At 44.9% G+C, this 17,005-nt stretch overlaps 1 protein-coding gene across 4 annotated transcripts in view; it reads right to left on the reverse strand.

The window, feature by feature from the left end:
* Positions 1–3,265: 3,265 nt before the first annotated feature.
* The window catches only part of usp28 (ubiquitin specific peptidase 28), an 85,481-nt gene continuing 71,741 nt past the window's right edge, over positions 3,266–17,005 (reverse strand). For all 4 annotated transcript variants that reach the window (XM_038778850.1, XM_038778852.1, XM_038778851.1 and 1 more), the window contains 6 exons: positions 13,167–13,345; positions 11,937–12,015; positions 10,968–11,047; positions 7,973–8,096; positions 5,404–5,599; positions 3,266–3,700 (listed from right to left, as the gene is read on the reverse strand). In XM_038778850.1, the coding sequence (XP_038634778.1) occupies positions 3,525–3,700; positions 5,404–5,599; positions 7,973–8,096; positions 10,968–11,047; positions 11,937–12,015; positions 13,167–13,345 (834 nt within the window). In that variant the 3' untranslated portion in view covers positions 3,266–3,524. The remainder of the gene's footprint in view (positions 3,701–5,403; positions 5,600–7,972; positions 8,097–10,967; positions 11,048–11,936; positions 12,016–13,166; positions 13,346–17,005) is intronic.

Below are 17,005 nucleotides of genomic sequence, written 5' to 3' on the forward strand. Positions count from 1 at the left end.
TCTATCAAAAGCCCTCAATTTTAAGCATCTCTAATTTCCCCTTCGTCTTCGATGCTCCAAGGAGAGCAATCCTAGTTTCTCCAATCTCTGCAAATAGCTGATGTCTCTCATCCAGGTACATTCTAATAAATCTTCTCTGTGCCTTCCCCAAGGCCTTGACATACTTCCTAAAGCACCGTACCAGAATTGCATGCAATGTTCTGCCTGAGGTCTTTCCTAATGTCTTCTCAACTTGCCCTGGCACCTTTATAGATTCGTGAATATGTATCTCCAGGGCCCTCTCATCTTGCAACCCCCAAATTGCACCATTTCAGAGATAAAACAGGAAATGCTGGAAATTCTCAGCAGGCCTGGCAACATCTGTGGAGAGAGAAGCAGAATTAATATTTTGATGTTAATATGACTCTTCTTCGGGAAATTTAGATGTTTCACTTCATAGTTATCCACCTCAAATTCAATCTTCTATGTTTCCATTTCAACAGCCAAATAGTAATTTCTCCTTATTATTTACAAAGTTGCCATGTTTTATATCACCCACAAATTTTAAAATTGTAACCCCTAAACCATGTCTAGGACACTCAAATACAAGAAAAGGAATAATTCTAATATAATAATATAATTCTAATATAACTCCTGGCAGACTGAACTGCACAATTCTCTACTGTCAGAAGATCATTGGTTTACCCTTATTTTCTGCCTTTTATCCCTTAAACAATTGGTTTCAAGTTACCACTGTCCCGTTAATCCCACGTACTTTTACTCTCTGAATAAGTATGTCACAAAGTCAGGGATGGCAGGACTGTCATATGAGGAGAGATTGACTAGGTTGGGATTGTTCTCGCTGGAGTTCAGAAGAATGAGGGGGGGCGGGATCTCATAGAGACTTAAAATTTTAACGGGACTAGACAGGGTAGATGCAGGGAAGATGTTCCCGATGGTGGGTGTGTCCAGAACCAGGGGTCACAGTCTGAGGATTCAGGATAAACCATTTCAGACAGAGATAAGGAGATATTTCTTCACACAAAGAGTGGTGAGCCTGTGGAATTTATTACCACAGGAAGCAGTTGATGCAAAATCCTTGAATATATTCAAGAGGTGGCTGGATAATCGCACTTGGGGAGAATGGGATCAACGGCAATGGGGAGAAAGGCCATTGAGTTGGATGATCAGCCATGATCTTGAAGAATGGCGGAGCAGGCCCGAAGGGCCAAAAGGCCTCCTCCTGCTCCTATCTTCTGTGTAACTATGTATTACAAAACAGGAGCTCCTTTGATCCAAATCCATGCTGGACTATTTTGTGTCACTTTCATGACGTCTCAAAAAATATTGGGTTCTTGGTATTGGGCAATTTAAGGGTTAAAAGGCTGGAGTGAGACAGCAATGGTCTCTCACCTCATTTCTGGGTCTATTCTAGACTGGTGGAGACCGATTATGACTAGTCAACAGCTCCTTCATCATTGCAAAATACAACTATCCAGATGATAGGTGAACAAAGAACAAGCAAAGAACAAAGAAAAGTACAGCACAGGAACAGGCCCTTCGGCCATCCAAGCCTCCGCCAACCATGCTGCCCGTCTAAACAAAAATCTTCGACACTTCCGGGGCCTATATCCCTCTATTCCCATCCTATTCATGTATTTGTCAAGATGCCCCTTAAACGTACTATCATCCCTGCTGTCACCAGCTCCTCTGGCAGCGAGTTCCAGGCACCCACTACTCTCTGTGTAAAAACTTGCCTCGTACATCTCCTCTAAACCTTGCCCCTCACACCTTAAACCTATGCCCCCTAGTAATTGACCCGCCTACTCTGGGAGAAAGTCTCTGACTATCCACTCTGTCTATGCCCCTCTATTTTCTACACCTCTATCAGGTCGCCCCTCAACCTCCTTCGTTCCAGTGAGAACAAACAAAGCTTATTCAACCTCTCAAGTCTTCTTCCATCAGCCATTCGTATGTTCAATTTAAACTTTTTTAAAAAATTAAATAAACAAGAAACAAAGTTTCTAATCTGTTCAATCCCAAGCCACACTATCCAGCAAGCACTGAACCTCAATTGTGAAAATGAATTAGGATTAAGGGACTTTGGATAGCTTGCTTACAAAACACAAATTCCGAAAATCAGAAAATACTTCTCGGAAATTAAATGAGAGCTGCTGTGAAAATTAATTTTTTGTAGTCAATTTAGACTGACTTCATGATGGTTTCAGAATTCCATTAAAAGCTGATTTTAAGGATTAGTCTCGCTCTTGAGAACGATCTGCTGTTGCAAGCTTGCAATACCCTCTGCTGGAGAATGTTCAGAACTGAACAATAGTTCTAACATAGGATAGCCCGGACTCGCAAGCCAGGGGAAATAGCCTCTCAGTATCTAACTATTCAGCCCTCTTTAGAATGTCATGGGCTGGATTCTCTGTTTTCGGGACTATGTCTCCATGCCGTTGTGAAAACTGTGGTCTTTTACGCCAGGAAAACTGGCATCAAAAGGCCACTGATTCCCCGTTTTGCTGGGGGCTAGCAGACAGCTGTCGTGGAGCTCGCATCTCCAGCTGCCGATGCGGCCCCCCGCACTTCCGGGTCAGAGGCCATGCATGTGCACGGCGGCGGCCTCCAGCGGCCACGCTGTGCTCCATGGCGGACTCAGCCCGTGGACCTGGACCGCCAAAATAGTGCCCCCGATCGGCTGCTCGTCCAACCCAGACCGCCGCGCACATAGCCCCCAGTCCCGAATGAGGCCCCCCCTGCCTTCCGAACGGCCCTCCCCTGACTGTGGCAGCCGCGGGCTGAGTCCGTAGCCGCCTGGTGAATTTCCCGAATGGCAGGACCACATTAGAAATAAGCCGTCGGGAATTCGGCCGGTCGGGGACCTGTTCTAATACCTCCTTATGTGGCTCAGTGTCAAATTTTGTTTGCTAACTCTCCTGTGAAGTGCCTTGCAATATTTTGTTATAGAGTAATCATTATTGTTACAAGTAGGCTTACATTGACACTGCAGTGAAGTTACTGTGAAAATACTCGTGTCGCCACACTCCGGTGCCTATTCGGGTACATGGAGGGAGAATTCAGAATGTCCAATTCACCTAACAAATCTTTAGGAACTTGTGGGAGGAAACCAGAGGAAAGTTGCTACAAGTATGTTGCTTTCATTTCTGTCAGCAGTTTGCCCCACCCTCCTGTTGTGGTTTGCAGGCTTTCAGGATTTTTTATTTTTAAATAAAAACATGCAAATGCTCATGCAATTGTAAAAAAAGTACTTACACACTGCAAGGAAATAAAACACAAAAGGTATTTATTGCACAACAAATACAAAATAAACGGTCACATGAAAATAAAGGCACGCAATATTTCACATAACCATTGCTATTCTGCACCTGCACACCCGCCCCAGTCCTGATGTAACAGATAACAGTGATTGACAATTAACTGCAGGATCAATGCTTGCAAAGGGCTTTGGTACTCAAAGACCGCACATTTGAATGGGTCCAGTGTTCAAATTTCCAATCTTGAGCTGTCGTCTGGTGGAATAGCTATTTGACGGTGACTGGCGATGTGCTGTGAATTGACTCCATTACTGCAGCAAACCTGTTACAAAGGTCATGGGGTGAGTTTGGGCGAATCTTTGGTGGCTCTCGAAGGATTCGAACTTCGGCAGAACAGTCCAAAAGTCTCGGGAGGAATTCGGTAAGTTTCTCCTGCAGCCGAGCTGTAAAAGAAAGTTACATTTCAGGCATTTGTTTGAGGCATAAATAACAGCTCTGTGTTAACAGAACATATTCTCAGGCCATCTCCAAAACAACTCACATCCAACAAGTTACAAGTCCCGATGAATATAGAAGTCAGTTTTGTATGTACATAAATGGCCAGTTATTTGGTTTTTGGTGACAGTCGGTGTGGTGATTGTCCCCCTAAGGGCAACACAGCAGAGTAAGCGTCACCTGGCCTGGGTGACCTATAGGGACTCAGTGGGGAATCACCCCAGGGGGAGTAGCTCTCCTGGGCAGCATGGTAGCACAAGTGGATAGCACTGTGGCTTCACAGCTCCAGGGTCCCAGGCTGGTTCACTGTCTGTGCAGAGTCTGCACCTTCTCCCAGTGTCTGCGTGGTTTTCCTCCTGGTGCTCTGGTTTCCGCCCACAGTTCAAAGACGAGCAGTTTAGGTGGATTGGCCATGATAAATTGCCCTTAGTGTCCAAAAAGTTTAGGAGGGGTTATTGGGTTACAGGGATGAGGGCTTAAGTGGGTCGGTGCAGATCCAATGGGCCAAATGGCCTCCTTCTGCACAGTATGTTCTGTTCTATATGTATTTTAGAATTTGCTTCAAACATGCTACTGCTTTTTAAGGTCACTAAATAAATCCCAACTGTAATGTTCACTGTTCACCAATGAAGTCTCTGAAAGTGCATCATTACAGTGGATTGAAGGGTGAATGTTGGCCAAGAAATTAGGATAACCTCCTGCCCTTCTTTCCATAATGCCACAGGATCCACCTGAGCCGCTCCAGCAGGCGCAGCAGGCCTTGATTTGACATTGTATCAGAGAGATGGCTCCACCAGTAATTCAGCACTTTGAAGTATGCTTGGACACCAGGTTGGGGCAGCACGGTAGCATTGTGGATAGCACAATCGCTTCACAGCTCCAGGGTCCCAGGTTCGATTCCGGCTTGGGTTAGGTGGACTGGCCATGATAAATTGCCCTTAGTGTCCAAAATTGCCCTTAGTGTTGGGTGGGGTTACTCAGTATGGGGATAGGGTGTTGATCTTGGGTAGGGTGCTCTTTCCAAGAGCCGGTGCAGACTTAATGGGCCGATTGGCCTCCTTCTGCACTGTAAATGCTATGTAATAATGCAGAATGGTTGTATAAAAACAACAGTATTAGCCAATATATTAAAGCTTGTGGTTTAAAACCCTTTTGGGCTGAATTATTTATCACAAAAGCAAATATGACCAGAAATTCACAAAAAACAAACAAAAGATTGAGATCAGCTGTAATGCCCCTCATAGCTACGATCATAATTAAAACGGTTCTATTGTTGACCAGTCTACCAAATTCTAGCAAGGACTCAAAAACAAATGCCCACTTGATTCAGAACAGAGGTGCCCAAAAGTATTGGGAGTCTTCAAGGATAGATTGACAGAGCTACTTCCAGCAGGAGGGTCAGTAACTGGAAGACAGTCAGTTGACAAAAGAGTTAGAGGTGGGATAAGGACGAGTTATTTTATGCAGTGCGTTCAGGTGATTTGGAAGGCGTTGCCTGAGAGAGTGGTGGGAACAAATTGGATCGTAACATCGGAAAGGGAATTGGATATTTACTTGGAAAGTTCTTCCAAAGAGCTTCCACAGTTGTGCTGGGCAAAATGGCCTCCCTCTGCAGTATCCGACTGAGAACAAGTGGTTCACAAAGACTTACAATCCATGTCTTCGCCGAGGTAGGAACACCAGTGGTTTCTCATCATCTCCACCGCAGCCAGGTCTTCCTTGGCGAGCTCATTGGTAACTATCAGGTGCATGCACGGAATGACCATGTCGTTCATTATGCTCAACCCTTCTGCTACATCGTTTTCATTGCCACTTTCAAACAGGTCTGCTGCAGAGGCATTCAGCTCCTGCAATGATAGGTGTGACATTAGTGAAAGGAATGCAAAAATTATGGAACAATAATATGAAGCGTTCAGCCCTCCACTATCAGGCAGCTGTGTTTTCTTTTCCACATTTTGTTGGTGTTGCTGATACTTGTCTATCAACTCGGGTCATTACCTGGCAAAGACAGCAGGCAAAATACCTTCTTCTAGGCTGCTGAACTAGCATTCTCTAACCAGCCACTCAGAGAAAAGTGTTTTTTTTCCCCAGGGAAACACTGTGTAGACTTCCCTACCTGTGTGAGCACCTGGCTTCCACTCTGTATTTGTGTTCATGGACACACGGAGAACTATCAAGATAGATTGAAAAGGTTGGGGCTCTTTTTTGGGGAGCCAACGTCAAGATTGAGGGTTGACCAGACGGAGATCTTCATCATTCCAATAGGGATTGATAGGGTAGAGATAGAGATTATGCTTCCACTGGCAGACAAGAACAGAATTAGAAGTCCTCAATGGAACTCAGGAGATTTTATCTTTATCCACAGACTAGCTAGTATATATAACTTTCTACCAGGGGTTGAGGTGAGTAGCATTCAAAGGGAAGCAAGGTGAGCAGACAAGCAAAAAAGGGATAGAAAGTTATGTTGATGAGGTAGGTAGGAGGAGGTTTCTTGTGAAACATGAACACCAGCATGGATCGGAGCAGAATGGCCAACATCTGTGCTATAAGTTAACACTTTAGAACTGTTGCCACATTACATAGAATATGCATCAGAGAAACAGGCCTTTGGTCCCTTTCCTTAGGTTTGTACTCCACACAAGTCTTCCCCCATTGTATGTACTTTATCTCGGTCTTTCAGAATACCTTTCTGTTCCCTTTTCTCTCATGTATCCATTTAATTTAATTCTGAAGTCATCTAAGCTATTTGTCTCAATTATTCCCCGAGGTAGCAAGTTTATTCTAATCAACTTTGGGATTTAACGGGACTGTCGGTTATTGGCCTATACGGAAAACATCAGCACAAAGATTCTCAATGAATTTTTCCTAATCGACTGCACACCAGAAAAAGTAGATTTAACAATTGCGAGAAGCGGAAGAGCGAGACAGAGAAGTAAATACAAAGTTAGAAGTCAAATTAGAATTAGATGGGGGAAGAGAGAAATAACGAGAGGAAAGAAAGATTTGTTTTTAAAAAAGCCAAAAGAAAAGCAAAAAGCAATTTACATTACAAAATCTCCAACAATATTTTATTACCTCTAAGAACGAGAATCCATTGCTTTAATTGTTCCCTATCTGGGGCAAGTGTGGTATCGCAACAGCAAAATGTTCCTTACGTTGAGAAGTTTCGCTCTTAACTTTATATGATGAGTTTAATTGGCAATTAATATGCAACTGTATCAACGTCTTGAGAGTCATGGGAGGTTGATGTCTAGCTGACATTTCGACAAGGCTAATGGCCGAGTGGTACAACAACCTGTGGATGACCCCCAAATCAAAGGGTTCCTTGCCACAAGATGATGGATGATTTACTAATTAATAAGGGCATCCACCATTAAACTCGCAGTGATGGTGGCTGCAAATTCTGTCCCAATGCATCTGACAAGAGCTGGCTGCTGTCCAGTTCAGGACTGGGACAGAGATGCTGTAAGTGATGCTCAGCTGCAGGAGCTGCAGCCCAAGTCTTGAATGTACCCGGGACGCGTGAAGCTCACCTAGACGTCTTTCAGCGCCCTGAAACTGGCGGGAAGCAACAGCAGTAGACATTGTGGCATTATAGAAATGTACAGCATGCGAAGAGTTAATGTCATGTTACAATTAGCCACTAGATGGAGCTAGGGACAGTACTATAAAAGGCACCGACTCTTCGGCTTCTGGGAGAGAGTGGAGTAGAGGAGAAGAGATTGGAGTGAAGTGCATAGTAGAGCTAGAGAAGATAGAACATAGTTACAGTTAGAGTAGAGTGAGTGTAGTTTAATATAATCTATTTGTTTACTATAGGAATAAGTGTCAAACGTTAATTTTAGTGTAAATAAATTTAGCTTTGTTGATGAACATTGCTTCAAGTGTCTTTGTGAACACTACGCTTTCCATCCTGAAGTCAACCTCAAAGATCACCACAGACACCAACAAAACATTAAAAATGGCAAGAGCTGAAGATCTGTAATAGAACTGGAAAACACTTGAAACACACAACTGCAGTGATATCTGGTGGATAAGGCATGATTAACTTTTTGAACAATGGGTATTTCAGATCTGACAAGGCTACACCTGAAATATTAACCTGCCCTCTCTCTTTCAGATGTTGCATTTTCCCAATTTTCTAAAGTTTTCAACAACAGTGCCAAACCTTGCCCCATGTATTTTACTTGGTATACCTCTTCTAAAAAATAATAACTGACCAAAAGGCACTTTCTCCTGTAATATGCAATTAGTGTATCATCAATCCCTCTGTTCTTCCCGTTCTTCAGCAGCTTCAGATTGCTATGGTACGCATGAACCAAGTAAGTCAGAGATTCACGACATCTACAAGTAGATACAAAATATTAGTGCAAGTACTTCATTAAGTACATCCATGAACCTACCATGGATATAAGAACCGTGAATATCGAGAAGAGGAAGAGGACACTCAGTTCTCTGCCCTATGGTGTACACCTTTTCCGGTAAATCTCAAGCCAAGAGTGTCCTATCTTTCCGTAAACACGGAGACACTCTTTAACCCGCAACAATCTGACAGACGCGAGTCTCACTTCAGAGCCTTAGCACATAAAACAATTTGGCACTCTACTGGAAGAACTGAAGCGATGCCACTCTGCAAAGTGCTGTCTTTCCAATGAGATATTAAGGGCGAAATTCTCCCAACGGGAGACAAAGTGCCGACGCAGGAGTGAAAACGGGAGTGTTTCACTCTGGCGTCGGAGACCGCTCCTCGCCCCATATTCTCCGACCCCCAGGGGGCTAAGAGCCGCACCGCGTCAATTTCGCACGCCGGGCCTTGGCGCCGCGTCAAAGCGGCGCCGCGTAAATGATGCAGCCGGCGGCGCTTAAATGACGTCACCCGCGCATGCGCAGGTTGGCCGGCGCCAACCCGTGCATGCGCAGTTGCCATCCTCTCCCCGTGGGCGCCCTGCAAGACATGGAGGACTGATCTTGCGGGGTGGCGGAGGAAAAAGAGTGCGTCCTTTAGAGACGCCTGCCCGCTGATCGGTGGGCACCAATCGCGGGCCAGACCCCTACTGAGCACCCCCCTGGTGCTCGATCCTCCCCCCCTCCCTACCCCCCCACAGGCCTCTCACGCAGCGTTCGCGCGCTGTTCACACCGGCAGTGACCAGGTGTGGTTGGCGCTGGCGTGAACCCGTCGGATTGGGCAGGCTGCTCGGCCCAATCGGGCCGGAGAATCGGCGCTCGCCTATTAGAAACAGCGAGCGCCGATTCTCTGAGTGGCCTGTCGTGAATCTCAGCACGCCACTTTGGGGGGGTGGGATGTGGGAGAATCGTGTGCGGGTGCCAGGGCGGCGTGGCGGGAATCGCCCGGCACTCCCGCGATTCACCCACCCGGCGTGGGGGTCGGAGAATCGCGCCCTAAACATCTGCCCTCACCTGGGGACATGGAAGATCCCACGGTACGTGAGTGAAGAGCTTGGGCATTCTCCCCAGTGTCTGGACAACATATGTCCCTCAAACAACATTACTAAAGTAGATTATACGATCATTATTACATTGCTGTGTGTAGAAGCTCGCTGTGGGTAAATTGGTTATAATATTTCCTACATTGCAACACTGTTAATACTTCAAAAAGTACTTTACTGGCTGCAAAATATTGTGCCACCTGACATTAGGTGCCACAGAAATGCAAGTCCTTTTCTTTTCCGTCTCTCACTGAGCCAACTTGATCCCATTCATTGTGTACTTAAGACGGCCATTCCATTTGCCAATGTGGAATACTTAATATTTATCAGCAATCAACTGTTATTTGCAGCTTGTATTGCTCCTCAAGCTCTTTTGCTGCACCTCCTCTTTCTCTCTACTGCCCCCCTACTTCAGGACACGTTGTCAACCTTGGATACAATGAACCTGTTCTACTTTAGGCCTTTTGGAAAGATAATAATAATAATGTAGATTAGCTACACCATTAAAATAAGTTTCCAAATAAATTTACAGAACTCTCTGACCCTGTGAGAATCTCATCACTGGGAAAAGGAGGAAGCTGCAGTTACTAATTCCTCACACCCCACCCTATATGGAGCCTTGTTAAAGCCTTCTCCAGATTAGTTGGGTGCTCCTCCTCTGTGGCTCCCATGATTAGCTCATCAACTAAATAGACGACTACCGTAGGCAAATCTTGCAATAGGCTCTCCAATGTGTGTTGAAAAATTGCACAAGCAGACGAGACTTCAAACGGCAATGTGGCGTAGTGGCAGAGGCCCTTGTGTGTATTAACAGTGACAAGCTCCCTGGAAGCCTCGGCCAGCTCTAGCTTCTGGTATGCATGGCTCATGTCTAACTGCGTGTATGTTAGACCTCTGTTTAGGTTTTGGGTACATGTCTAATTTTTGGTGTCCGGTTTATTGTTATTTTGTAGTCTCTGCATATTCCTACAGTGTTATCTGGCATGACCACTGTCTTTCTTCGTGGCAATTTGAAGATGCTTCCGTTGATCCTCATTGCCAAAGTAATAATTCAAAGATAGGCGACCACCAAGGTTAGTAACTAAACAAACTATTTACGATAAGGAATAAACTATGTGCAAAGTATAAGAGACTATAACGAAAGAGAAAATGATCGAAAATGAGCTTTGACAAAGAGTCATTGGACTCGAAATGTTAGCTCTTTTCTTTCCCTACAGATGCTGCCAGACCTGCTGAGAATTTCCAGCATTTTCTCTTTCGTTTCAGATTCCAGCATCTGCAGTAATTTGCTTTTATAAGAAACTATAAGGCTGGCTATAAGACAGTGCTCAGCTCCAGGATGCGTGCTCTTCGGCCCGAATGGTTCAACGGGTTATATAATAATAATAATTTTTATTAGTGTCACACGTAGACAGACATTAGCACTGCAATGTAGTTACTGTGGAAAGCCCCCAGTTGCCACATTCCTGTGCCCGTTCGGGTACACAGAGGGAGAACTCAGAATGTCCAAATTACCTAACATGTCGCCCCCCCCCACCCCACCCCCACCTTAAAGGGGCACGCTATCACACAATCCATTCCCCTATGGCCCAGGAAAAATTTGGATATTCCCCGTGTTGCAATCGCAGCCTTGCATTCAGCTTGTGCCACTACTTGCAAAGAGGTGGGAGGCACTGTATGTTCAGACAGGAAAGCGCGGGTCACACAATTAACTCTTCAAACATTCCAAAAGAGAATCTCACTGCTTTCGAAACATTCAATACATACTTTCCATTCTGATAGCACTCCAGCCCGGTCAGAAGATAGACGGAAACCTTCCGGAACAGACTGTAGTCCTCGTGCCATTCCTGCAAATGAAACCAGGAGCCACATTATTGAAATGTGATGAAAAAAGGTGCCAAGAGCCGACCCATCCTGGCCATTGTTTGCTGCCATTGTACGTGGCGCGGGTGCAAATTTGCTGCCTATGACGGCATATTTATACGGCCAATATGCAACTCCAAGGTTTATTTGCCACCCAAACACAGGACAGAAACAAGAGGTACTGATTCTCAGGGAAACCCAAAAATGGGTTTCCAACTTGACAATGATAGGAACTTTACAGTAAAAGCGAAAAATCTGGGGCCCCAGATATACAGGATGCACGTGCAACAATGCTCAATATCCGAAAATACGAAGTGAAAGGAGTAGGCCATTCGGCCCCTCATGTTTGCGCCGCCATTCAATAAGATCACGGTTGATCTGATTGTAACCTCAACCCCACAAACCTGCCGACCCCCAACAACTTTACATCCCCTTGATAATCATGAGTCTATCTAGATCTGCCTTAAAAATATTCAAACACTCTGTCTCTACCGCCTTTTGAGGAAGAGACTCATGACCCTCAAGTGAATAAAATGTATCCTCATTTCTGTCTTAAATGAACGACTCCTTATTTTTCAACAGTGGTGACCCCTAGTTCTAGATTCTCCGACAAGAGGAACCATCCTCTCCGCATCCACCCTGTCAATACCTTTGAGGCTCTTAAACGTTTTGATCAAGTCGCCTCCTACTCTTCTTAACTCCAGTCCTAACCTCTCCAACCTTTCCTCATAAGACCACCTGCCTATTCCTGGTATCAGTCAATAAACCTTCTCTGAGCTGCTTCTAATGCAGTTTTGTCCTTTCAGCTCTATGTTAAAGTGCATAAAAATATCTCTGCAATAGAAATCACACAACAGGCGAGTGCAGTCGCACCTTGTACTCCTGCATGTCCATATCAGAGGGTCCAATGAGCTTCAGTTTTGACTGTGCCACCTTCATTATACTTATGGATCTACGAGTTGAACACAAAATAGTTTGATTACATTTTGGAGCAATGTTCCAGTTGGAAGATGGTTAAATACATTTTGATTTGAGAGTCAGTGGGTCAGACTGTCTCCTTTCACCTTGGGATCTGAGGTCCGACACGTCCGACAGGGAGTAAGGTCATTTCTCTGTCAGTTGCTTATATTCCAAGTTTAATCATGTTTACACAGTTCCCAATGGGTAGCAGCATTTCACAGCACGAAGCTATCCTGCAACTTGCAGTGAAAAGATCAAAAACCTCAAGAATTGCGTGTGAAACAGGAAATTTCACAATCTGGTTTGGCCTGACGCACTTGTTTTTAAATCCGAAGGCTTAACCTACATCTTTATTATTGTCACAAGTAGGCTTACATCAACGCTGCAATGAAGTTACTGTGAAAATCCCCGAGTCGCCACATTCCAGCGCGTGTTCAGTTACACTGAGGGAAAATTCAGAATGTCCAATTCACCTAACAGCACGTCTTTCGGAATTGCGGGAGGAAACCGGAGCACCCGGAGGAAATCCACGCAGACACGGGGAGAACGTGCAGACTCCGCACTGACAGTGACCCAAATGGGAATCAAACCTGGGACCCTAGAGCGGCGAAGCAACAATGCTAACCCCTGTGCTACCATGCCGCGACTCTCTGCTGTGTTACACCCAATCTAAATGCACATTCCCAGTAATATTACCAAGTTTGCTTTATTGACCAGTTATGGTCTAAATGTCACTTGGTTGAATCCAAGGAGGCAGACTTTTGGAATGAAGTAAAGCTCTAACTCTGAATTGACATTGTATGTACTTAGTGTTGCCATGAAATGCAAACTGGCAATAAGACTGCAGGGTTTTCAAACTTGATGCTGAAGCAGCGTGCAGAAAGGAACTCTCCAGGAATATCCCCCCCCAGTCCAACATTGATGTCCCTTACTGAGCACAATAACACATTCTCCTTCCTTAGGTCATTTTGGCTTGGTCTCACACTTTGTTTAATGACGAGCCTGTGAAGCACTTTGGGGCGTTTTATTACATTACTGTATAAATATAAACTGTAGCCGCTAATGATGTATGAAGGGTGGAGAACCAGACTTTGAAAGGTGCAGTTGCATATTTGACACACGCGTGGTTAAATCGATCTCTACCTTTCATCGTAGCTCAGGTTCTTATCTGCAAACTGCTCCAGGAGTGTCCGCTCGATCACCCGCTTGGAAGCTTTATTCTGGAAGAAGTAGATGAGGACGTGCTGGAGCCGAGGATCATTCTGGGGTGTTGGTTTATCCTTCGCCAACTCAAACAGCCGTGAGTATTCTTCATGGAATGCCTAGGCATGATTTTGGGGGGGGGGGGGGGGGGGGGGGGGAGAAGAGAAAGATCAAGATACAATTCAGCACTAAAATCTGTCCAATCGTGAAAACCTAAAATTATTTTTTTTTTTTTTTTAAATGCTGGAATATATTCAACTGCCCCCACGCCCCACAAAAAAAAACTTAAAATAGGAAAGGTGGAGAGGGTTCATAATTGCTGTGCAGCAAGCAACACAGCTAATTTATGGGACCGATCAGGTCAAGAGGTGGGGCTGGGGAGTAGAAGTGCTCTTACACGAACTCCGATAAAGCGACTCCACACAGATCACTAACTTGTGAGCTGTAGTATGTGTAGTTTTGGTCTCTGCATTTAAGGAACGATATGGTGGAAGTAGCACAGCAAAAGATCACCAGATTGGTTCCTGGATTGCCTTGTGGTAAGAGGCTGAGTAAATTGGGTCTTTTTTCTCTTGAGAATGAGAGGTGAACGCATTGAAACATGCAACGTTCTGACGGGGCTGGAGAGGGTAGAGACAGAGGCTGTATTCTCTGACAGGGGAATATAGAATCCATGGAATCCCTACAGCGCAAAAGGAGGCCATTCAGCCTGTCAGGTCTGCACCGACCCTCCAAAAGAGCATTCCGCCCAGGTCCATTCCCCCGTATCCCCATAACCTAACCTGCACATCCCTGAACACAAAGGGACAATTTATCATGGCCAATTCATCCAATCTGCACATCTTTGGACTGTGGGAGGAAACCGGAGCACCCGGGGGAAACCCACGCAGACACAGCGAGAAAGCGCCAACTCCACACAGTCACCCAAGGCTGGAATCAAACCCGGATCCACCGTGCTACCCAAGGGATGTTCTTGCCTTCAAGATGCTGACAGATCGAGTCATGTTTTTCTGTTTTGCCCAGAGACCCGACAATCTAGGACTCATATTTGACACACAATTTATAATAATAATCTTTATTATTGTCACAAGTAGGCTTACATTAACAAGGTGAAAAGCCCCGAGTCGCCACATTCCGGTGCCTGTTCGTGTACACAGAACGGGAATTCAGAATGTCCAAATTACCTAACAGTACGTCTTTCGGGCCTTGTGCGAGGAAACCAGAGCGCCCGAAGGAAACCCACACAGACACGGGGAGAATTTGCAGACTCGCACAGTAAGTGACCAAGGCTGGAATCGAACCTGGGATCCTGGCACTGTGAAGCAACAGTGCTAACCAATGTGCTACGCTGCTGCCCACTCTTGATCTTAGTGACACATCATTTTACATTCCAACTTCTAACATGTCAGAAGGCTTTTTTCACTTCAAGATAACAAGCAGCCAACCTTTTAAATAAAGCCATTTATAGACAGTGCAGTAATTAAGAGGGCTGATACATCAATGTCAAAAAACGTGCAATGAAGCTGTATCTTAGTTACTATCCTTCAAATTAATTATCATAACTATTGTGGATCAGAACACATGTTTAATATCCTAATGGGATTGAATTAGTGCCACCTCAAGATGTTTCTAGGCGTGTGATGTGATCATAGGTGCCTGTAATCACTCACTTAAGTGCTGATTTTGGAATGATTGGTGAGAGAAAATGATTCTCACATAAAGAATAAAAGGCTCCCATTAATTTAAATGAGTGTAAAATGCAAATACACTACCAACAGCATGGTGGAGAAAGGGAGACCCCTGCCAAAGTTCAGCTAGATTTCATTCAAGCTACAACTGTTGTGTTTGTACAAAGTGATTTCACTTTGCACAGATGCTTTGCTGGTAGTTGCATGTGCAGCCTACGGCTGGATTCAGGACTTGACTGGACACTGGACTGAAGCAAGTGATCTTCTCTGGCGTGAGGAAACCCAATTCATGGGGAAGAAGTGGCGTAGTGGTATTGTCACTGGACTAGTAAACCAGAGACCCAGAGCTCCAGGGACCCATGTTCAAATCCCACCACTGCAGATGGTGAAATTTGAATTCAATAAAAATCTGGAATTAATGATGAACGTGAAATAATTGCCGATTATCGTAAAAACACATCTGGTTCACTAATGTCCTTTAGGGAAGGAAATCTGTCATCCTTACCTGACCTGGCCTACATGTGACTCCAGATCCACAGTAATGTGGCTGACTCTTAACTGTGCCCTCAATAGTGAACAACAAATGCTGACCCAGCCTGTGATGCTCAAGTCCCGTGAACTCCTCGATACCAATTCATGTGACACAGGCTGGGTCAGTGCAAAGCGGAAACATCCTTCAAACTTTGCAGAACTGATGAATTATTAGACACAATATTTAATTTCCTAAAGTTCAATATTGCATTCATTGGAAATATTTTCCTGGTCAGTGAACACCAAGCCTATTTCCCCACTCTATCAGATCATGGCTGCTGTCCTTGTTTCTCTAATGCTCAAAACCCACAACTATCAAAATTATATCTCAATTTTCAATTGATTCCCAACTTCAAACGTTTCTTGGGGGGGGGGGGGTCCACTACACTTTACGTGATGTCCCCTTCCTGACATCATTTTTGAACGACCGAGCTCTAATGTTAATGCTCTGCCTCCTTCCACTTGGCTTCATCCACCAGAGGAAATAGTTTCGCTTTATCTACCCAATCAACTCATTTCATCACTTCTTAATCTGCTTTATTCATGAGGGCCAAGCCTAGACTAGCAGTGCGGAAATTATAGCACTGATGGCTCAAAATATCTTCCATATGTTTGACAAAATGACACAATTTCGTCCTTAGATGTCACTATCGTTTGAAATAGGCAGAAAATATTATAACTGTAACACCATTGTCTAAATTGACAGTCCATTAGCCCTATATCTAACTATCAAACATCTTGGGAATCAGTTAAACAAAACAGTGGGGATGGACAGGGGGGTGTCATGGTTACTAATCATGCATATTCAGAAGTGCAAAACATGATTGTTATTGGAGCAATTTCATTTCACGGGTTCTTTGCTGTTCTTCATTTCAGGCAACACGACAGATGCACAGGCCAGAGGATTTGGGTGACCAAGCCTTTGTGGGTCACTTTAGTGTACAATGCAAAGTTTAAATCGATAGTTTCATCAATGTGCAGGTGCCTCGAATTGTTGGCACAAACCTATCTATCATTAGAGAATCTATCGTTAGATAAGGGCAGCAGGGTAGCATGGTGGTTAGCACAATTGCTTCACAGCTCCAGGGTCCCAGGTTCGATTCCCGGCTTGGGTCACTGTCTGTGAGGAGTCTGCACATCCTCCCCATGTGTGCGTGGGTTTCCTCCGGGTGCTCCGGTTTCTTCCCACAGTCCAAAAGATGTGCAGGTTAGGTGGATTGGCCATGATAAATTGCCCTTAGTGTCCAAAATTGCCCTTAGCGTTGGGTGGGGTTACTGGGTTATGGGATAGGGTGGAGGTGTTGACCTCGGGTAGGGTGCTCTTTCCAAGAGCCGGTGTAGACTCGATGGGCCGAGTGGCCTCCTTCTGCACTGTAAATTCTATGATAATCTATGATTAACTGCGACCCTTTCCAAAACCTCCAGGGCCACCATATTCAAAGACGACAACCAATCAAATAAGACACTTAAACACAAGTAGTACGTACTCATGGGCTGAATTACAAGGTCCCGGAGGTAGTGAGTGGCCCCTGCCTGGGTCAGTAGTCCACCAGCCATTCA

This window comes from Scyliorhinus canicula, chromosome 19, assembly GCF_902713615.1.
Source record: "Scyliorhinus canicula chromosome 19, sScyCan1.1, whole genome shotgun sequence".
In the NCBI taxonomy this organism is placed as follows: domain Eukaryota; kingdom Metazoa; phylum Chordata; class Chondrichthyes; order Carcharhiniformes; family Scyliorhinidae; genus Scyliorhinus; species Scyliorhinus canicula.